Here is a 23,350-nt window from a genome sequence, read left to right as displayed (position 1 = left end):
GCTTATTTAGCAATATCTCTAAAACTAAACTTGATAGACTAATTTTGGAATCGGATTAGAATAAGCTACTATAAAAAACAATTTTTTTATAATTTCAAACGCGTTCATCTTAAAATCCCTTTCTTTAAATTAGAGAGACTGGTGAAAAGTTCTTTACTGTTTTTTTTTTTTAATTTAGCACACGTCTTCTTCAAATTCAAAATTATAAGTTTTAACCTTAAACCATTCAAAAATAAGTGTAAAATCAAACTTTCTTTCTGAGGTGTGCTGATCGATTCCTCTTTTCATAAGGCTCTTAGTGAATAAGTTACTACGGAGAATTTTTTTTAAAAAAAAATATTGATACTTATTTAAATACATGATTAATAAATTTGTTTATTTTAAACAAACGATGTATGTATTCCCTTACGTTTAGAGTAATCTCTGAACAATTGTTAACATTAAAACGATAACATGTATCGCCCGCCCATGAAGATCTATCAGACAAGTGCAATTTGTTTGCTTTAAAAGTGCGTATACGCCTAAGTGCACTTGCTGTAATGTTATAGTTTTTAAAGAGATTTAGGACCTTTTTGAGACTCTACGAAATAGTGTTTAACAATTTGACAAATTTTTTCTGAAAGCACTGAATTTCTAGATATCATAAATCCCTCAATACTTGATTTTGAGCAATTAAAACATGACTCTAATAATTATTTTATCCAGGAATATTTTAATCTAATAAAATAAATCCATACCAATCAAATTTATTTCTCCTACTAAAAATGATCAAAAGGTCTTAATTAAATTCTCTTTCTTGGAACTATACCAACCCTATTAGCCTGAATTTCTTAAATGCATTAACTAACATGGATTAAAAAGCACCAAACACAATTAAAATTAAGTTCAATATGATTAACTAGAATTCAATATTTAGTTAGAGTCTCCTTTCAAGATCAATCACAAAAATAAGTTAATACAATATCTACCCTCGTCATCATCGCAAGTTAAGTTAAAGGCGGTGTTTGTGTGATGCCTGGTTCGTCGAAGCTTAAATAATTCCTTCTTAGAAAATTAACCCCCCTGTTACACATGATTATATTTCTTTTAACTTTTTCAACTTTTAATCCTTAAAATCCTTATTTCAAGAAATGAAATGCATTCTCTCTTTCATACTACCCATATACCTACACACACACAAGAAATAGAAACAGAAATCATAAAAGTATCTACTTATCTAAGAGCAATTAATTTGGTAGTAGTTACATGTTACAGTGGGGATTTTGCCAAATTCAATAGACAATAATTACACGTGCAGACAAGCAAATAATTGCTTCTTAGAAATCGTTTTCTCTTTTCTTTAAATGAATTCTCCTGAATTTTTCACCCACCATAAACAACTGCGAAATTCTACCAAACCATACCCAAGGACGCTCTATCTATCTATCAGATGAAAGAATATCCTTTTGATAAAAATTAATCCTTGGAAAAAAGGAGAAAAAAAAAAACAAAATATAACTTACACAATAAGGAAAAAGAGGAATGGATTTCAGTATTATTTCATCATCATACACAATAATCTCTCTCAAGGACTTTACGAAAGAATGGTTTGTTGTTGTTTAGGGTTCATAATACAAACCGGAAACTTATAGATTATTACAGGAAATCGGTATATTAGTTTTTATCACATTATTACATCATATGGTGGCTAATCGTTTCTCAAACAAACCTAAATATTTGCCAAATTACATGAACAACAATAATACTCTGACATATGGATAGTATTAAACTAACTGTACCCATTTCATACATCATCAGAGTTCAGAATCCAGACTCTAGACTACAGAGCCAACCTTCAGAGTAAGTGATGAAAGAGGCAGCAGGAACACTGATTGACCAAAATCCAATAAGGACTTTCATTGCTTGCTCTCCATTATTTCCGTTGGGATTTGGCTTATTTCTCTTTCTTTTTTATTATTCTTGTCGTTTTCTCTCCCTTCATCGTCGTCTCTATAGCTTTTTTCCCTGCACGGTTATTAATTTAGTTTCCGCAACGAACAATGAATAAGGACAGGTCCCATGAAGAAAAGGACGAGAACCCATCAACATTTCGTTCGTTCGTTCATTCGGTCAGTTCTTTGGGTTTGCTTAGTCCTCTTCCATCATCATTTAGGAAACGAACGTGGATTGGGAAAATATCGAGACAAAAAAAAAATTACTGAAAAGGACATTCAACAGTAGGTACACCCGTACCGTACCCAATGTCCATCTAGAAATATCCTGGAACTTCAACTTCCCAATGGAATTTTATATAAAACCCTTTCTTTTTAGTACACTCCAGCTTCGAGTATATGCATGCATAGAGAGTGGACTTGTTTTTTTTTTATTTTGTTGAACTTACCTTCTTTCAGAGTCAAGCTCTCGTTTCCTTCGTTGGTTCTTCGGCACAACTTCAATGCATAGGATAATAAATTGATTATTGCAGGAGTACGTTTCCTCGTCTATTAATTTATTCCCCAGCAGACTGCTGGCATAACCGACCTTGTCCATGGATGATGACATCCATGCATCACAATACATTTCCTGAGCTAGTTCGCCATTTAGATGCGATCCATGCCAAACAACTTTTTGTGACCTATGTAAAAAGAAGAATAATAAAGAATAATGATATTGAGAACAAGGGCTTAAGTGAGATAGTAGATATAGTATAAAAGTTGAAAAGATGAAAAGTCAAAAAAAGGTTTATAAAGATTGTTTTTCTTGGAAACGCTTCTTCTCTGTAGGGTAAATGCACTTTAATGAATTTTTTGTATATTTAAGGAAAATATGTAAATTTATTAAGTTTTTATTTTAGAGAGTTTTTCAAATGATTTGAAGTCTTAGAGGATACTCGGATATTTCAAAAACCTTTTTACAGTTGCTGATATACATTCTATCCGGATAGTGTCACATCTCAGCCATCTTTTTTAATTATGTGGATGTTCGACATTTTTTAGATAATACAAACAAATCATTTGACAATATTCGGATATCCGGATGCTTACGGATAAGACATTTATAATCCAAATTATCCGGATAATTTTAGATAATTCAAGTGACTGATTTAAACATCCGGATGTTTCCGATCTAAATAATTAAGTAGTTCTATTGTATCCAGTTATACTAAAATTTGGATATTTTATGAAGAAATAGTTAATTATTGGTTTTTTTAAGTTGTCAAATCAACCTTAGATAAAAACCAACAATAAATAAAAAATTTAAATAGAAAAGAAAAGTGATGTAGAACTCGAAAGCAAATAAGTAAGCTGAGCTGATCGAGAAATATTTTCTTTGCAATTTCTTAGATTTTTAAGACAATACAAAAATTTAGATAAATAATTGGAAAAATGTTCGCAGGTGAGCTTGAAAGTTTGATTATGTTTAAAAATATTTGATTTAATAAACTGAAGATTCTATTGTAAGTTTTTTTGATGGTTATTTAATTTTTCATAAATTTTTTCAACTACTGCTTTATTCTTCTTCTCAAAAGCACGGATTTTAGAAAAAGTCTTTCGAAATGTTTAAAGTTACCTATGAGTTGAAAATCTGTATCTCTTTGGTGAAGTCTTGTTGGTTTTGTACGGTAGTTGACTATAAGTCGTTTCTGTTTTACGATTTTCGGTTACCTGTTACATATTATTCTTGGAGTCAAACACTTTTAGCTGCCTGTCAGTTTCCTGTAGTTGCCTGTAGGTTGTCTATTTTAACCTAATAGACACCTGTTAGAAGTCTATTAGACGTCTTTTAGTTGCACTATGTTCAATACAAAAAATATTTCCAAGCTCTGCTATTCACCTCAAAGCTGCATCGCAGTTTGGTTAACAACAATTCCACTCCGTAATTCTTAAGGATTCAGAATTAATCCAAAAACACACTCTCTACACCATCCTTCAAATGCAATTCGACAAACATTTTCAGACTTCTATACCTGTCAGTTTTTTTTGGATAGGACATTCCTGGAAGATGAGTCACTCCGTTTTTGCATAGATGGATCGAAAACAAATGAAGGCGTTAGTGGAAGTGTGTACTTTGACTAAAATTAAGTCTCTCCTTCCGCCTTTTCAATCATTGTAGCGTGTTTCAGGCGTAGTTTTTGGCGATACAAAAAAGTCTTGTCCGGGTTTAAAGAAAACGTAATATCAATATGTGATATCCTCTTCTCAGGCTTTAACCAAATATCTTGAATTCGAAAACTTACAAAATTTTTTGTAATGATAATGAAATCATTTTAATAATCGTGGATTTAAACGGTCGGATAGATGAATTCCAAAACACACCTTTTTTGAATGAATCAATCAATGCAGGGATGCTAAAGATTTCTGGAAAAATGTAAGAATTTTAGATAACTGAAACAGATAGAATGTTTTTCCAATCAGTATCGACATGATGGGCTCATATTTCGAAAAACTTAAAAAAGTGGATCCTAACCAATCTTACAAAGGTCTTGCGTTACTTTTTTTTACATCGAAGAATTAGACACTCCATTCTCAATGCCAGAACTACTTTTTGCCTTAGAAAAAATGAAAACAATAAGGCTTCGGGTTTAGATGGCATCCCAGCCGAGTTTTTTAAAAATGCCAGGTCACAATTTTTAGAGCTTATATTGTTTTTACTAAACCGAGTGTTTAACAACGAAGAAATACCACATAATTTCGAAGAGTCATCCATTTTAGCGATCTATTAAAAAGGAGATCCTAATCTCCACGAAAAGTACCTTGGGTTGAAACAAACAACATAATAAGTTGCTGGGTTTCGACCTAACCTCTCTCTAATTGAACAAATTTGTTAGTCTAACTAATGTTGCTAAACGTTTTTTGGATAAGGAAACTAATCTCTATGCTTTTTTTTGAAGATTTTAGAGCTGCCATTGATACCATAAACAGAAAACTATTACTTTTTAAACTAGAAGGTGTTTGATTATCAACAAAATTTGTAAGAATATATGAGAAACTTCTTTCAAATACAACAGCGGTAGTTTCTATTGGTAGAATATCTTCGCAGCAATTTAAGACAGAAGTGGGTGTCCCGCAAGGTTGCATTTTACGTCCTTTGCTCTTCTCACTTTTTATTAACATTAGATTAACATTAGAGACAGTGTTCCAGAGGGTTATATATTATGGTGATTTGCTTATTAAGGTGCTTTTATATGCGAATGACCTTGTCATTCTTACTGATATTCCGGTAACTCTACAACTGCAAATTACAAACTTAACCAGTATTGTAACTCTTGGGATCTTCAAATAAATAGTTCAAAGTCGAAGATTATGGTTTTCAGATCACATAATCATAATGTCAGAAATGACCGTTCTTGGAACCATATAATGGTGAAAGAATAGAAAAAATTTAAAAAATTCAAACATCGGACCTCATATCAAAGAAAAAAACATCAGTTGCGAAATCAGCCATTAACTGCTTTTGGTCAAGTTTATTTAATAACAAATGTATCGAACCGATGGTAAAATTCAAAGTATTTAATGCAACAATTAAAAGTTCACTCTGCTATGCTAATGAAGTGTATGGTTACGAAGTATGTGAAAACTTTGAAGTTGTTCAGAGATATTTCTTCAAACGTGTATTTAAGGTCCCTATGAACACATCTAACTATGCAATACTTATACTCATATATGTAGAATCTGGACTATCTTCAATTTTCTTATTATACTGTCAAAGTTTTAAGAGATGTGATAATAATCTTCAAAAAAAAGTACTCATGATTGACTTTAGCGTTTTTACACGCCGTTCAAAGATTGGCAAGAATTGGCTGCTAAATATAATACGATATTGAATTTAGTCTTGAATAACTTAGGTTCATGGAAGAATGAATTCTATGACTGCATCTCAGCAATTGAATAACAAGTATTTAAAAATTCTCTGAACCGTGCTAAAGAGTCCATGGAACGATATACAGCAACTGGCGGAATCTAATTATTTTCGAAAAAAAATTCACAGTTAACGAGATGAGTTTAATATTTAAGATCCCAACTAAAATTGTAGAGCTAAATTACAGACCCCATAACTGTAATCTTTGCAACCTTAATCAAATCGAAAAAGTTTATCACTTAACAGCAAGATGTCAAATACTCCAAGAAATTCGACGCTTATACTTTGGAAAAACTTTCTTTCTACAGAAGAGAGTTACTCAATTCTAAATAGTGAGTGTGGTTGGAAAGTTCTTATCCAGTTTGTTACTGAAGCTATCGCTTACAGAAATACTTAAGTATAATGTCTAAGTTAACTTTTTTAAATTATATTTAATGTTAAAATACTTTACACTTTTTCATTTTCAATTTTGTTGGTGTGTTTAAATTTTATAAATATAAATTTTAATGTTATAATTTTAGATATAATTGGCAGACGGCTTTTAAGCGATGCTCGTAAATCTTTTATATTAAAACATTTGCACTTTATATGTTGGAAAAAATAAAGATAATAATAACAATAATACTAATGATAATAATATCTGGACTCTGTCTCCTCAACATGTCAGGTCACAACATGCTATCTCTGGGCAAATAGCATATAACATCCATAATCGGTGTCACTGACTAATAGAAAAGCACGTAACCCGCTAGCGGTATTCTCAAATGACTTTTGCAGAGACTGTATAAATGAGGGAGAGAAAGAAACAGTTCTTCATCTACTTTGTAAAATGTACATGCCCTACTGTAGCTAAAAACGCAAGACTTACCTAGTAGAATTCTTCTATTCTTCAATTCTTCGTTTCGTAAGAGACTCAAACTGGTTTAATTGAGTTTGGAAAAAAGATTTATTTGGTATCACAATGGGCCTAAGTAAGTCCTTCTATATCACTGACGGATACCTTAACGCTTAACCTTACCTAATCACATGTGTCTTGTTCGTCTAATCATATCATCTATTTGCTACCTTTTAGTCACCTGTTATTTTTCTGTGAGTCAATTTTGGTCACTATTATTTCCGCAAGTCACCAATGGTCTGTAATTTGAATTTCAAGTCAATTGAAAGTCTAACTTATATTGTACCATAATTATGTAAATGCCAGTTTTAGTCCTCGATCAATCCAACTGACAAAAATGTCAAATGTCATGAAGTACTTTTTCCAAGGATTCTTGAGTATACTTTTTAATCATATAGGGTATGGTTTTAAACTTTTTGCATATCCATTTTTCTTTTCTCTTTAATATTACTTTAAAGTAAATTGCTCCCAAAACACTTTATATTGCATATACGAGTCCTGACAAAAGGGAATTTAGTTTTCTAGGGATCGAGATGATGATGAACATTTTAATGAAAATTGAGATGGAAAATTTTAAGAGTAAATGACGACCGACACGACTCGAAGAGGCTTGTCCAATGTCCAGTCCATAGACTAAATGAGAGGTTGTCTAACGGTTTTCTTTGTACACATACGTGTATGTGAATATCTGAATACACACACATGCATGTATATTGTTTCTTGGCATCAATTAGTCAATTTAAGGGCAATAGATTATAATTGAGTTTGACGCACCCAAAAACAGGATATTGATCCTTTAACGTTAAAATACCTATAGATAGAACAAAACAAGGATATGCTTATTTTCATTTTATTTCATGTGTGTAGATGGTTTGATTTTTCATCTTGGTATGGAAAAAGGATATAGGTTGAGAGTAAAACTCAGAGTGTAAAGGCCAAGAGTATTAATTGATATACGAAGTTTTGATATCCTGTCTCTGGATGTTTGAAGATTGCTTGAACAAGGGATTTCAATTCTAGGATTTTCGTTATTAAGAAGGACTGTTTTTTCATTAACACTTAAAATTTTAAAACTTTAATTAGTAATTTATTTGGAATATGTATTTTATAGATGATTAAGTCATGCAGTGCTTATAATTGGTAAGGGGTAAAAAGTATATGGTATATCCTTGACATGGGTCATCTGGAGACTTTAGAATTGTTAAGTATTTTTCTAATGAAATTTCGATTTGAAGGTTCAATTTAAATAAGCTTATTGACAGTTTTTATTTTATTTCTTTAAGAATAATTGAACATTTTTGGAAAAAAAAGATTGAAGGCGAAATTTTTTGTATGTAACTCTATTATTTTGATTTAAGTTCAGATACATAAAAAGAAAGAACAATATTTTTATTTAAATCTCCGTCAACTTCTTTTTTTTTCTAAGTTAATAAAATCTTAAGTTGATCAAATGTAAAGCTAAAAATCAAAAGGTTAAAACAATAATACCGACCACCTCTTATAGAATGATGACACATTTGGCGTTGTCAAAAATGAAGCTAAGTTTTAAGATTTCTCCAAATACATAGGAAAAGAACAACCCTTCTGATCTGGTTCGATTTTAAGAAAACTTTTTATTCCACAGCTTGAGTGCAACTCTCAAATTTATACAGGTGCCCTTAAAACAAGCTTAAAATACCTATGAAAATTATAAACTACGGAAATATGACCAACATTTTTACATCGCTTGGACACCGCTACAATGATTCATGTCTTTCATTTTGTATCGATACTTTAATAATCAATTTTCTATCGAAATACCCAGATCCCCTCGACCCCTCAAACAATAAAATCTGCTTGAAATATTTGGACCTTAAGAAATGTCAACCAGTTTACGCTTGAACTTGATTTTGGAAGAACTGTCAAAGATAGAGATTATTTCCTTAGCCGAACTTCAAGAATGTGCAAAGCTCGTACTGCTTTCAAACGTATTAACGGTTTTAATGAACATTGGGCATATAGTGTTGTATTCCATCTCAATAAATTGAGTTTTTGTATATAAAAATGTTTATTAAATTCATTTTTGTTAAAATATACATATTTACTAATTAACTTTCTTCAATTCCAAAATCTTATAGCAAAAAAGTTTAATATTTATTAAATACCTCTTTTCATACCTGTTGGCTTAATTAATTTCATTTTAAAAATAACTTTTCCTCTTCTAAAGGTTTTTAAATCAAAATGCTTACAATATTTTCATCTCATCAATCTACAGAGCTTATAGTGGAAACAGAAAAAAAAATATGATACCCAATTTTCCAAACTTTTATACCTATAGACAACCTCTTGCTTTGAGGTCTTTACTTCACTGCATCAATTACAACTTAATTATTAATGGTAAGAGTAACCCTAATGCCATGTCGAGAGTAGGCATAATAAACAAATGGAACATCACTTCAGTCTATATACACACAAAGTCAACTTTAGCTACCCTTCCTCTATATATTATACTCTTATACAGTAGATACAGTTAAAAAGTTCCTCGCACTATGAAAATGCTTACTGACTCCACTTAAAATCACAGAGCGGCGAGGGCAAATAGAGATTCATACTATACGAGATGTGAGCGAGATATTTTCATCTGCACAAAATACACAGCATCAGCATCAGCATCAAAATCCAGCCCTTAGCAATCTCAGAGTTAGAAAGTTATCTCTAGAGGGCAGCACCAGATAAACAATCTACTGCGAGCGCATCATTAATTTCTGCGGTTTATTTATGACTTCCCCCCGAGAAAGAGAAACTATAGGCATCGTCATCGGCATCGCTGACTGACGAACGTTGAGGATGAGGATGAGGACTAGGGTAGAGGTAGCAAGTTGATCTAACATAAACATAAAACACTAAACAACTCTTTTCGCATCTTCCTGCAATCAGATGGCACCGCCACCATGATGGATCCTACCCAACAAAACCGGAATCCCAACCCAAACCGTCCAAGCATAACCCCCTACCATCACCGTCACCACTATTCGGTTGATTAACATACTGCAATTGCGGACTATGAAGCGGAGTCAAGTACAACGGCACCAGCTGTGCTCCGGGCCAAATTGTTTGAAGTTGGCCGTAGGGTGAGCCGTTACTGCCAACGAAGCTGACTTTATCGTCAAATGACGACAAAGACAATGTCGACGGACTACGGACTACAGACGTCAGGCATCAGACGACGGACAGAGAACTACGATGTCGTCATCATCAGAGTAAAGCCATCTGCCTAGTTACCCAAGCCCGTTGGTATACAGCTGTAGTATTTAAAAATATACCGCTTTATTGGTGAAGAAGAGACGGACGAGTGACAGGGTTCAGACCCGAGTGGCAGTTGGTATTCATCTTAAATGAATAAATTCAAAGTCAGCCGGCAAAAGTTACGCCAGACACCACAGAGCACAGCACAGCACAGCCAGACCCGGACCAGTACCAGTACCAGAACAGAGAAGCCTTCCCTTAGTCGCTCTCACAGCCCATTTCATCTTCATCCCCTTTTCTCATACTTTGCTGCATCCTAATTGAGGTAAAAGTGAATAACTTAGCTTCTGTCAGAGTTGCAAATTCCTCCCATGGGCTCAATTTAATGTAAATGTTGACCCTACTCATTCTATCTTTCTCTGTCTTTCATCCTCCCCTCTTCCTCTCTCTCTCACTCTAACCTTTTTATTTGGTCCTTGTTCCATGATGATGGTGTTTGTTCTTCATTTTTGTTAGTAATTTTTTTTTTGATCCTTCAGGATGTACTTTTTTCTTTGTACCGGAAGTTGTTACAAAATATACATCGTAAATATCCTACGGGATAGTTTATATCACATTTTAGTAGTTTATCTTCCTGGGTGACATGCAAAGTTGATGCTCATTTTTTTTCGTTTGTTGTTGTTGTTTGTTTTATTTCGTCACTTTTATGGGAGCAAAGGACCTTTTTGTATAGGGGTAGGTATATTTTATGGTATATTTTCTGCCGCCCAATGGAAGACAATTTTAAAGTTGAAACATTTTTTGAACTCAACTAATTTTGAAAGAGCATATATATAATTTTTGTAGGGAATGTTAAGAATATGTGTGCGGTTTTATTTGGGTATTCATTAAAAAAAGGACATTTAAGAGAAAGAATTTTTCTGTTGGAGTTCATTTGTGTTTTTTTTGTCAGAGGTTTGTTTGACAACTTTTATGAATAAATAAAAATAATTACATGAACTTTTTGTTTTTCGAGAAAATATACAACTTTAAATATTGAAAGGATAATTTTAAAAAGTATTTTTTTTTGGGAAGGGGTTTTTCGAACGAAATATGTAATTAAAAAAATTAAAATGTGTACATGCAGAAGTTTAAACAAACTTTGGAATCGTCAAGATTGGTTTACCAAAAAGAGAAATACTTTCTTAAAACGTATGTTTTTGAAATAATATTGGTTAAGGTAATAATTCATGATATTTATGATTGCGGCGAGGTCATAAGTAAGAACTGCAGACTGTTAAGATTCATCAATCCTTCTGATATTTTAAAGAGTTATTTCTTATGATGAGTTATAAGCCACTACATCATATACTTATTTTTGAATGACAAGTTAACCTGAAATTAACCTTTTTCGCATCTTAAATTCTTAAATAAGTCCTTTTTTTTGCCAGAATCTACCTTCCTAACCTACACAAAATAGGAACTTATTTTGTTTACTTAGCTAGGAGTTGGTATGTACTTTGGGATGTAATTCACGAGAATCCATTATTGTAATAAGAATGACATCCATATACCATCCTCCGAAAGGGTGGTTCTTGAAAAAGAAATGTATTCCCAGAATTCCAGCTCACTTTTTAACATTTTTTGGTGAGATCTTTGAGGATACCTGACTGTTCTTAAACCTTTGCCTTTTTGAGGTAATTTTTGCTAAGAAATATGTTTAAAAAATTGTGTCGCTTTAGAAATATGTTACCAGAAAGTTTGACAATGAGTCACTCTAGGTGTGTTTAAATAAGAATTTTAACGTCTTTTACTATAACAAGCCACATCAAAAAATACTTTCAAAAACTTGATGTTTTTTCAGACAAAAATTTTACTCATTTACTTAACATTTCAAAATTTGGAATACGATATCAGAATTTAAAGAAAAATAAAGTGTTTCTAGAATCTTCGAAAACTATGATTATTGAAATTCGGTATTTTGAAATACGGTTTCTCAATTTTTAAAGTCTTGAATAAAGAATTTTAAGAGAAAAAATACTTTCAACTGAAAATTTTGAAAAATTGATTCAAATTAAAAAGTTAAAAAATAGATATGAAAATTTAGTATTTTAAATTAACTCCCTTATTAGTTCCACAAAAAAAATGGAATCACCCTATTTTTACACATTCATATTCAAGTCAAAAATCTAAAAATAAAAACAAAAAGTTTACTGTTCCAACATTCAAAGCGAAATTGTTGAATTCTCAGGAAAACACTGCATAAAAGTATGTTTTTTATTTACCTACACAATTCCAAGAATCAAAAAGTTGTTTTCATGCTTTTTTGCTTTAAATTTTCTTAAAATGTACAAAAACAAAAACAAAAATAGAAATATTCATATTTTTGGCAAAGCTTTCCTGGAATTGTGGTAACTTTAATAAAGAAACAATTTCAAAAATAGGAAACATAAATAAAACATAATATCGAATTTATAGAAAAAAATAACTTTCAACCAAAGGATTCAATATTGATTTTGTGTCGAAAAGTTGAAGAAATAAGCTAAGCACTAAAATAGGAATTCATTGCATAAAAGAAAAAGGCAATGAAAAGTTGAAGTTTAAGTGGTTTTTGGTAAGATATTTGAGATGTTAAGCCAATTTAATAGCATTTTTGTCGTATTTATTTCTTGAAAAAATATATTAAAACGATTTTCAAAAAATGTAAACATGCATTTAAAATACAATATATATATATGTATATAAAACTGAAATCAAGCAAAAGAGTAAATCTATTGTTACGGTTTGGCTTTGAAACTTCTTATCCAATTGTCATGCGGTTTTTTTAAATGAAAGAGGATACATTGAGCAGGTTTAAGCATAAATAAAGTCCGATAATGTTAGTTAAAAAATCCAAATATCACTGACTCACTGATCTCACGTTTTGATAGGAAATATGAATACCGAGTGCAATTTCTGTCTTGCATTCAAATAGCCTAAAGAACCACCAGGTATCTGCTGTTCAGGAGGAAAAGTTTTATAGGCAGACATTTCACTGAAACCATTAAAGAGTCTTTTAAATCATTCTCATCGAGATTCTAATAATTTTCTTGATATGATTCGTGTTTACAATTCTGCTTTACAAATGACGTCATTCGGTGCCAATGAAATCAGACATGGAGATTTTATGCCTACATTTAAAGTTCAGGGTCAAGTCTATCATTTTGCTGGATCTCTTTTACCAAACCTGACGAACCGAAATTTTTGAGAAATACAACTGCGAATGTCGATAGCCCCAAATAATTACAGAGAATTATTATACGACTTGCAATATTTGTTACATTTTCACAATCCTTACGTGCGCAGCTTCAAGAGTGCTTTTGAAGCAATGTCATCAAATATAGAAAATTTTCAAGTCATTATCAGAGTTGACCGTGCACCACAGACAGAACACAGAAGTCGTTATAATGCACCTCATTTTAATGATTGCTATCGAGTGAAATACACCGGCCTTACGATGCACTGCAGTACCCTTTGATATTTAGTCATGGTGAAGACGGTTATTCAATTAATACTACAAGTTCATCTAATAACAAGAGTTCTTCAAACAAAAAACTGTGTCAGCAATAGATTTTTCCTCTTATTAAGTCATACTTATTTTAAATCAACAAGCGAAAAATCGACATGATATTATTTCATGATGTTTAATTTTAAAAGTAAAAACTGATTGTTTTAATAACCAAAGATAACAATTTGGTGAAACAATGTGCTATATGGCGTATACAATCGAGTGGAAAAAAAAGAGGCTTTCCTCATGTTCATCTTTTAGTTTGGCTCCAAGATAAGGTACGGCCCGACGATATTTAACTTCGGCTGAGTTGCCTGATCAACAAGAAGATTCTAAACCCTTCGGTCAAATAAATCATTATGCACCATGTATGAAAGATGGAAAATGTACCAAGGTATTTCCAAAGACTTTTTAAAAGACACTCAATTAGGAAAGGACAGCGGTGTCAATCACCGACCAATAGCGGAAAAATTGCTCACTGAAGATGAAAGGTGGTTATTCTTATAGATAAATCGTTGAATTGTACAAGTACCACACAAACATAGAACTCTGTAGTTCAATAAAAGCTATTTAATACATTTGCAGTTATATCAATAAAAGTTCCCATCAACCAACATTTTCAGTAGACTCACGAGATGAAATTCAAAATTTCCAAAATGGCAAATATATTAATTCATCCGAAACTGTTTGGGGCATATTTAATTTTTATATCCACAAACGTTTTCCGCCAGTTTTTCAAGTAGCTGTATACTCACAAAATGGCATCTGACATATTGCAACAACACAGACATAATTTGAATAACTGGACAACGACAACAAGGTGGTTAGCAATAACGCCACAAATTTTGAATGAGGCATTAATATTGGTTAAAGATCAACTTCTAAAAATATCAGGAAAAATGATGTCAGACTTTGATAAGGAATCTCCTACACGGGTTGAAGAACGTGACACACAATTTCTTCAGGACAGAGATTATCTTTCAGAAACAACCTATGATGCCAACCAACTTTCAATTTTCGTTCAAGAAAATGAACAAAAATTAACCGAGAGAATTAAGCGGTAAAATGTGCACCTGGCGGGACTGAAAAAACGTCCTTGATCAATCTTTTGCTTGTTAAATTTAGAATGCAAGGAAAAATTGCATTAGCAGTAGCATCATCTGGGATTGCTGCAACATGACTACAGAATGGAAAAACCGCTCACGGAACTTTCAAATTGCCTTTAGATTTGCAAAACCAAGAGCATTTTTCTCGAAAAAAAACTCACTAGCTAAAGTGCTTAAAGAAAAGACGTTTATTGTGTGGGATGAAACGACTATGGAAAATAAAGGTGGTCCTAAAGCTCTGCATAGAGATTTTAGAGCTGATGAACGTCCCATACTAAGTTGTGCCAAGAGGTACAAAAAGTGATGAAATAAATGGTTGCCTAAAATCGTCGTTTTTGTAGGCTTCTGTCAAACTTATGAGATTGACCACAAAAATGAGCGTACATTTAGATGGTGATAATAATGCAGCACAACTTTCAAGAACTCTTTTGGATATAGGAAATGGAAATATTTTAAATAACGATGGTGAAGTACTAATAGAACCAACATTTGCAACTAGTATCACTGGACAAGACGAATTAATAGCAAATGTTTACCCGCAAGTCGCCTGAATTTCAGAGAAAACGGATAGGGCTCCAATAATACTTATGAGGAATTTCAATGCAGCGAAATTATGCAATGGTACTAGATTACAGATAATAACTATACAGAGGAACGTCATTGAAGCTAAAATTATACCAAATCGGTGTTTTTTGAAAATCGTTTCAGAACATCTTTTTTATTGCGTTGCATCTTTACTTGTTTTTGAGATATGAACAAGAAAATGTTTGGTATCCTGAAACTATGTTCATACGTATTTATCTTTATCCGATGGATTTAGGTTACATATAAGGACGTTAAATCTTCGGGAGATATCAAAATTTCAAATTCAGGAAATTTTAACCTCTAAATTTGTTTTTTAGTTTTTTTTCAGGAATTTGAAAATCTGACTGTTAAAAACGGTTATAATTATTAATAGCAAGAGTGATAATAATCATGTTTTTTAAAATTCTATAAAAGTGTTGTCAAATTTTAATATAAATTTGGCCTTAGGTCTTTTCGCCCAAAACCATACCACCCAAATTAAAAATGTTATAACGCCCAAATCAATTTTTGACATTTTATGATTGGGGTTATATGTCGTTGGGTACTAAGACATAAGAAACAAAAGAAATCATAATCGTCGTAATGCCCAAGATAAATGTCACAAAGCATAGCTCCTATGTCATAAAACCCAAATTAAAAATTCTTTTGAGCAAAATTTCAACTTACAAGTTGGGTACTCTTTTATTTAAAATTAGTTTGGGTGTGACGACATTCACTGTGTGTTTTTTGGCAATTTATTTTTACTTTTTGGGCTTTGTGGCGTATTTTGGTTTTTGTGACATTAAAGGATTTGAGCAAAATGTCCTAACACCACAAAATTAATTTAAAAAAATTTAACACCAACAAGAATATTAATTCTTATTAAAACAGCTTCATTCACAATTTAACTTTCTGGCGTCAAAACTTCATATAAATTTATTCTAAAATTAATAATAAATCAAGAAAAAAAACGAATGAGGAAATCGAAAATTTTGATGATAATGAAATCATCGTGAATATTAAAATGATGAACATGCATAAGATTTCTTTTAAGTTGGTTTTTTTTTTCTTGTTTAATTTAAAACACTTAAGGCAAGATAAATCCTTAATTACAAAAGAAGTTTTTCGTCCAGCAATCTTCAGGCTTCAAGCTGTCCAAGAATTATCAGAGTCTATATACATATACATATGTACTGTAATACAAAAAAACACCCTTTTTTCTTCTTTCCTCTCAAGACAGATAATTGCTTCTTAAATTAATTCTGTTGGTTCAGCATAAAAAATGCATACGAAATGAAAGGACAAAGTTGAAGGAAAAACTATTAATAGTCCTAAAGAGGCAGAGACAGAGGCAGAGACAAGGCACAACCCAAATGACAAAAAAAAAACACAAAACTGAAGAAAAAAATTACGAAAAACCCCAAAAACCATCTTTTCTCATGTCCTTAATTATTATTAGAAACATTCTTCTGTCCTACTACGCTACAGGATTTTTCTAGCTGATGCTGTGGCATCATAGCTTCAGAAATGCTTTATGTGAGTTTAATGTATACTCGACTTATACAATATACATACATATGTATATATAAAAAGAAACCATCTGAAATGCGGTTAAGTTGTCACAGAAACTGAGAACTAAAATCGTCGTCGTGGTCAGAAATAGTTTTGGAGAAGGAATTTCCAGTTCATAAAGTTGGCGAACGGGCTTTCAATCTAATCCTTCCATCCGTGGTGGTCGTGATGTCCTTCGGTAATTAGTGAAGCATTTAATTTTCTTGGCAAAAGGGCTCTTCATTTTTCTCTTATTTTGTTCTTTTGCTCTGTTTATACTATATTGAACAGCAAAACAATTTTAAAAGGACGAATAACGTAATGATAATGATAATATAAGGACGATCATTATTATGATGATGATGATAATGATGACTATGATGGTGATAGTGAAGTTCTTGGATTTTTTCTGCTCTGGTTTGAAAGAAAGCAAAAAGGACATTCACTTGTATTTATGAATCCCTGTAAAATATTCACGAGGAGAAAGCCAGATATTTCTAACTGAATATCGCAAATGAATTGCCACTTGTCCGGCTCGAGGGACCAAAGAGAAGACACTGACTGTGAGGATTCTACTTGAGATTAACGATGATAATTTTACTAAAATTACTGGCTGTGGTGGAATGCTATGCTAGGGTCCTTTTGGTTTTTTGAGAAACAAAAAAGAAGAACTCACCCTTAATCTTATGGAAGACCGACCACCAAAGGCGAGATGACAACAACGAGACGATGAGAACCACGACAAGAAGGACGACGAGTGACGACGACGCTAAAGAAATTCAATCCTTGTTTTTTCCCTTTTTTTGTTTTATAAGAATTTCATTGGACTGGTTAAGATTTGAGGAAGCCTCTTATAATACCATAGCTATCCTTCATTCTCGGGTGGAGAAAAAAATCGAGGCATTTTCTTGACCATTATTTTCATCTTCCTGTTATGTGAGTTTTTTTTTTTGTTGTACTTTATCCTACCCTATCCTGGCAGAAAAAGATAGCAGAGGAGGAATATGTATCAGGACCACTTTGCATTCATTTTTGACTGGCATTGCAGCAAATTGGAAGGACTTTACGGTTGGTTGGGTTGGTTTCAGGGGGGGGGAAAGGAATCTCCTCTCTATGTGTGGATGGGGATATGGATGTGGATGGAATAGCCTAACCAATGCAGACAAATAGTTGAAAGTTTGGGAAAACTGAAAACTGAGCATCAACAACCGAAACGTGTGGACAAAGTGTCTCGAAGTTTATTTGATTTTCTTGAGGCATGCTTGCTTTGCTCCTTTCCGTCTCTCGGTCTTGATGCTCTTGGTGTTCTATATGCTCAACTTGGGTCGGTTTGCAGTGTTGTCTGTTCGTGTATTTCTTGTGCTTGAAAACTTCAAATATCTGCATGCCATTGCCATAGCCATTGGGTGAATATTGTATTCGGTTTAATGCATATATACAGTTATGTCACAGCAATAAGGTGGTATACACTGTGTCTTGTTTAAATTTTGTACGTATGTATTATGTATTTTGCCTAAAGGTTTTTCGTATCAAAATAGCCATTTTGTACGTTGTATATTTTTACATAGAAAATGTCTGGTATTTTTACTGGAACAATAAAGAAAGAGTAAACCCTATAAGGAAATAGCTGAATATTTATAAAGTAAGATTTTATATTTAATTCATTCAAGACGTTTAAAATAATACGTGTGTGGAAAACTAGAAAAGAAGATTAATGTTTAACAATATCTGCAAAATTGTTAAGAACTTGTAAGGATTTTCACTTGAAAATATAAAATGCAGACGTAATTCATTTTAGAAATTATTTCAAAAATTCTAAAACTCATTTCAATACTTGTTTCAATTTGTTTACTAATTAACCACTTAATATTTATTTGTTTATTTATATATTAAAATTTGAATTCTTTTTTATCTTTTGTTAAAAACTTTGGTATTGTTTCTTGTTTAAAGTGTATTTAAATGTTCTCCTAATTTGTTTGAAATGCTCGAAATAACAATAACCATTTCTCCAAAAGTTCATTTGAAATTTTGAAAATTGTACTGCATTTATTTACTTTCACATGAATGTATATGTTTGTGGTTTGAGTTATAGTTGGTATATACATACATATGCATAGTTAGGAAGTTGCAAATGAACAAATAGTTAAGTTTAAACAACTTCAAAAGTATAGGTAAAGTAAAGACCAATAGTTTATTGTGATGTGAACCATGGTCTAGTGAATTGAGATTGTAGATATCTAACCTTATATAGCTATGGAAGATCATGAATCTAGTATTGAATTAAGACAACACATGGTAAGGCTATAAACAACTTGGGCCTTGGGTTACTTTGAAGGCTTCGAAAAATTATTCGAAAACTTCAGGGAAGTTTTAAAACCTTCACATTTATTTTATAGAAAATGAATTTGTCTTAATACGTGACAAGTTTGATACTGTGTCCGATTTTTTAAAAACATTTTTTTTCAAAAATATTACACCAATTGGTAATATGCCTGTTTTGAATTATTGGTCAATAATGTTCATACGGTGTTGTCTTTTGAAATGTTCTATTTTTATTGACTCAAAGTTGAAAACAGTAAAACTCTTTAATATAAAGGTTGCCAAAGCGCTTTTTTTTATCTATTTCAAATTGTTTTTGAATTAAGTGACGCCTTTATTTAAATGGTTTGTTTCATGTCCCTAAAACATATTTAAAGGTTCATTCCTTCCCTGGATCATCAGAAATTTCTGAATGTATTTTGTTTATTACTTATATGCTTCAAAAATAACCCTAGGATTTAATTAGGAGTAAGCTTTAATTTGGTTATTTTCGAGATTATTTTATAAAGTTTATATTATATTCCATACATATTCATATCCTGCAGTAAGAACACTTTTCCAAACCAAAACATTTATTTTTACTTGAATATGAGGATGCGGTAGAAAATTTAGATTTTGAAAATTCACTTATTCAAGCTGAATAAGGGTTTTGATTGCTAAGATGTTGGGTATACACAGTGGTGAAACCAATTTTGGTTAAATTGGGAATTTCTCCAGTAACTTATTTATACATTCTGAAGAAGTCCAATTAATGTGGTTTTGTCAAGAACATCTGTAGTTTTTATTTTGGATGATCCAACTTAGAATTTTAGAAAAAACCAATGATCTTTGAATTCATTATTATTAAGTGTTTTTTCCTGCAAACAATTAAATCTTGTTCCATTTTCAAGGTTCTTAAAAACCGTATTCTTTTGTCATATAAAGATTTAGTTTCTCTTAAAAGTGTTTAAGCCATTATGAATTTATAGCGCTGTTAAGTTTTTAAGAAACGAAAAAGCAACTATGGAGTAATCAAGAATTTGTAATACAAAAGTTTACAAGTGCTAAGTTTTTTTTTATAAAATTATCAAGACTTTGAAAATCAAATGAAAAAATATTTTAGTTGTCAATTCATTTTTATAAATTTTAAGTTATTTTCTGTTTTTGTAGAGATTTTATCATAATATTCTTTAACATTTTTTTCAAAAATTTAAAATTTTTTACTTGTTATCGAGTTTTTACGTTTTTGTTAAAATGCGTTAGGTAATAAGTTACTTATAAAATTAAATAAATTCGCTGTCGCAACAGTCCGTTGAGAACTAGGGCCTAGTGACTTACAACTCTCAACTATTCCTGTGTGCTACTACTATTGTCAGAAATGGAAGGGACCGAATCCGAACGCCAAATTTGAGAAAGCACTTTTTCATGACAAGAATTACTCTTAGAGAATTTGTTAATTCCTCGCAAGCGGAGGTACCGGTGCAAAGACTTTAGATGGCATAGGCAGGGATCGAACCCAAGACCTGTAGCATGACAGTCCAATTTAGTTACTTAAAGCTTATAAATATGTGGATGTAATTGTAATGGGTCCGATTTATCAAATTGACAACTTTGACATTCCTTGACGTTTCAAAGTCCCTAGAGTCTAAATTTTAATAAAGACGTGCCCTTGTACGTCTGTACGTTCGCGACGTTTTTTTCGTCCTCCATAAGAGAAGAGATGTCGACTTCAAATAAATTTTGTTATACAGATAATAATGTAGAAAAATGCAGAAAGGCCTTTTCAAGAAAATTGCGTTTGTAGTTTTTTTTTTTTTAAATAGGTGTTTAAAAAAATTGAAAATTTTGGTTAACCCTAAATATCTTAGGAATCAAAAATGCTAGAGACTTGAATTAAATTGTATATAATATATTGTAACGTGTACAAAACAAGTATATATTTGGAAAAAATCAAACTAACGATTTTTTTTATAAATACAAAAAATATTTGTCACCTCGAAAATTTTAGGAATTAAAAATGATTTCATCTCCAAAACAATTTTGTGCAACGAAGAATAACGTTTTCAACATCTGTTTTAATTTTGAGAAAATTTGAATTGACAGTTTTCTTAGAAGAAATAAAAACCTAAAAAAAAATTACTCAAAGTTAGTAAAAATTGAATTTTGACTTAAATATCGTTTGGAAAATTTTAACTTACAAGAAACATTGTTTTTAACATTCAGCAATATTTTGACAAAAATCGATTTAACAGGTTTCTTTTATTAAAAATAAAAACTTAAAAGAAAATTAATGAAAAGTGGTAAAAATTGATTTTGACTCAAATATCTTTTCAAAACTTTGAGATTATGGCTTCCAACTAATTTTCACTTATAAGAAATACTGATTTTTGAGAAAAAGGAATTGACATTTTTTTTACAAAAACTAAAAACCGAACGAAAAAAAAAACAATGCTAAAACTTGGTAAAAATTTACTTTCGACTCAAATAGCTTTTAAAAAATTAAAAATATTGTCTTCAAACTCTTTTTATTTTCCAAAAAAACAGTAGTTTTTTTTATAAAAATCTAACAGTCCGTTTTTTCATAAAAAAAGATAAAATCTACAAAAAATAGTACGCAAATTTGGTAAAAATTGATGTTCGGTTCTTGATATCTCTCAAATTAATTTCATTCATCCAATTTGTAAAAATTTAAGAAATGCTTCTTTAATTTGTAAAAATTTGTTTTCGACTAAAAATCTATTTAACAAAACTAGATTTTCAAACTAAACTATTTCCTTATAGGAAATATATTGTTTGTTTTTTTTTTTAATTTTTAAGAATAATTCAACACACAACTTTTTTAACCAAACACCAAAACCTACAAACTTTTAAGCAAGACAAATCGATAGACGGGATTTGAAGTTATCAGTGTGGGTCGTATCCCAGTCTCTTTTTTTTCCTAAAAATGTTAACTTGTTTTTGATATTTCGAATTTAGAACACAAAAAAATAATGTTCTTTGAAAATTAAAGAATATTTCAAAACAAAATCGTCTTTAAAAAAATAGAAAATGAACAGAACTTTAATTTTTAATTTTAGGCTTAGAATGAGAGGGCAAGGACAGACGGACGGAATTGCTGTGTACACTTTTTCGACTTCTCTACCATAACATGTTTGACAAAAATCTCGAATTGTAAATATTTTCCGAATGTAACAGTTGTCCTTTAGTTCCAATATTTCGCTAGTAAAATGTTTTTCAAAAGTTTGAACTTATTCACGTGCAGACACTTTTATATAAGCCAGGCTTCAACATTCTAGTGATGTTTTTAAGTCAAAATTTTCAATTCCACAAATCGGACATATTATCAGAACTTCTAATGGGATTCTATTTAATCCGTGGATCAATCGAAGTCTTCTGCGATACAATTACTGCTAAACAACTCAAAATTAACTATTTTCATACCTCATAAATCAAAGGTATAAAATCTTTTTCTAGCATACGAGTTTCTATATTTTATTCCATAGAAAAGTATTTTCAAAGTTCAATGTTTATCGCACAATTTGCATTATGACCTTCGAAGAAAAAATTATAAAATTCATGTAAAACTTAAATAATTACTGGTCCCTTTAATTTATTTGGGAAAATTAACCTTAATTAAAAATCCCAGCAACATTTCTATGCACCTTATAAGAACTGAGAAATTTAATATAAAATTTTATTTCCTGAATAAAATCGAGGTTTAGAATAATATTGTTTCTGATAATGGTGTTTTTGACCTTTCAAAAAGGTTCTCTGGAAACATAATAATTTTGGATATTAAAACTCTACAATCAACAAAAATCCAAGAGAATTAAACAAGTACATAAAGCATTAAGAAAAGTCTTGATATTTTCCAAGAAGAAGGCGTAGGATGATGATGGGTGTGTGGAATTCTAGATAAGAGGAGAAAGCAAAATATTATGTCCTGGACTGAGGATGTTTATTGGTTTACATTTTTGGTATAGAAATGTTGAATCTTATTTAAATTTTAAGTGACAAGATTGTTATCTTTAATTATTTTCAAGAATAAAAACAAAAAGAGATGGAGATGGAGAGAGCAATGATTAAGAGATAACTTTGTTGTTTGATGGTTCTAAACGGATATGAAATTAAAATATTTGTTTCTGGAATTTTATGTACATCTATATAAAAGTTAAAAAAGCTTACATTTTAAATGGAAGGAAAAGGACAAAGGACCTTTTAAATATAATAAGAATTATTTACATTTTACATATATTAAATTTATTTAAGCCTTTTTCTCCTTAATGAAATAAGATTACAAACAATTTTGAGGTTAACCAATTTGTTACATTACACAAAGTATTTATG

At 31.2% G+C, this 23,350-nt stretch overlaps 1 protein-coding gene across 4 annotated transcripts in view; it reads right to left on the bottom strand.

Annotated features, from left to right (window-relative positions):
* The window catches only part of LOC129948585 (collagen alpha-2(IX) chain), a 405,200-nt gene that overhangs the window by 5,740 nt on the left and 376,110 nt on the right, over positions 1 to 23,350 (bottom strand). For all 4 annotated transcript variants that reach the window (XM_056059695.1, XM_056059694.1, XM_056059696.1 and 1 more), the window contains one exon: positions 2,381 to 2,614. In XM_056059695.1, the coding sequence (XP_055915670.1) occupies positions 2,381 to 2,614 (234 nt within the window). The remainder of the gene's footprint in view (positions 1 to 2,380; positions 2,615 to 23,350) is intronic.

Source organism: Eupeodes corollae, chromosome 2, assembly GCF_945859685.1.
Source record: "Eupeodes corollae chromosome 2, idEupCoro1.1, whole genome shotgun sequence".
NCBI lineage: Eukaryota > Metazoa > Arthropoda > Insecta > Diptera > Syrphidae > Eupeodes > Eupeodes corollae.
Note: the sequence above shows the minus strand (reverse complement) of the source record. Positions and strands in the feature narration are given on the sequence as shown.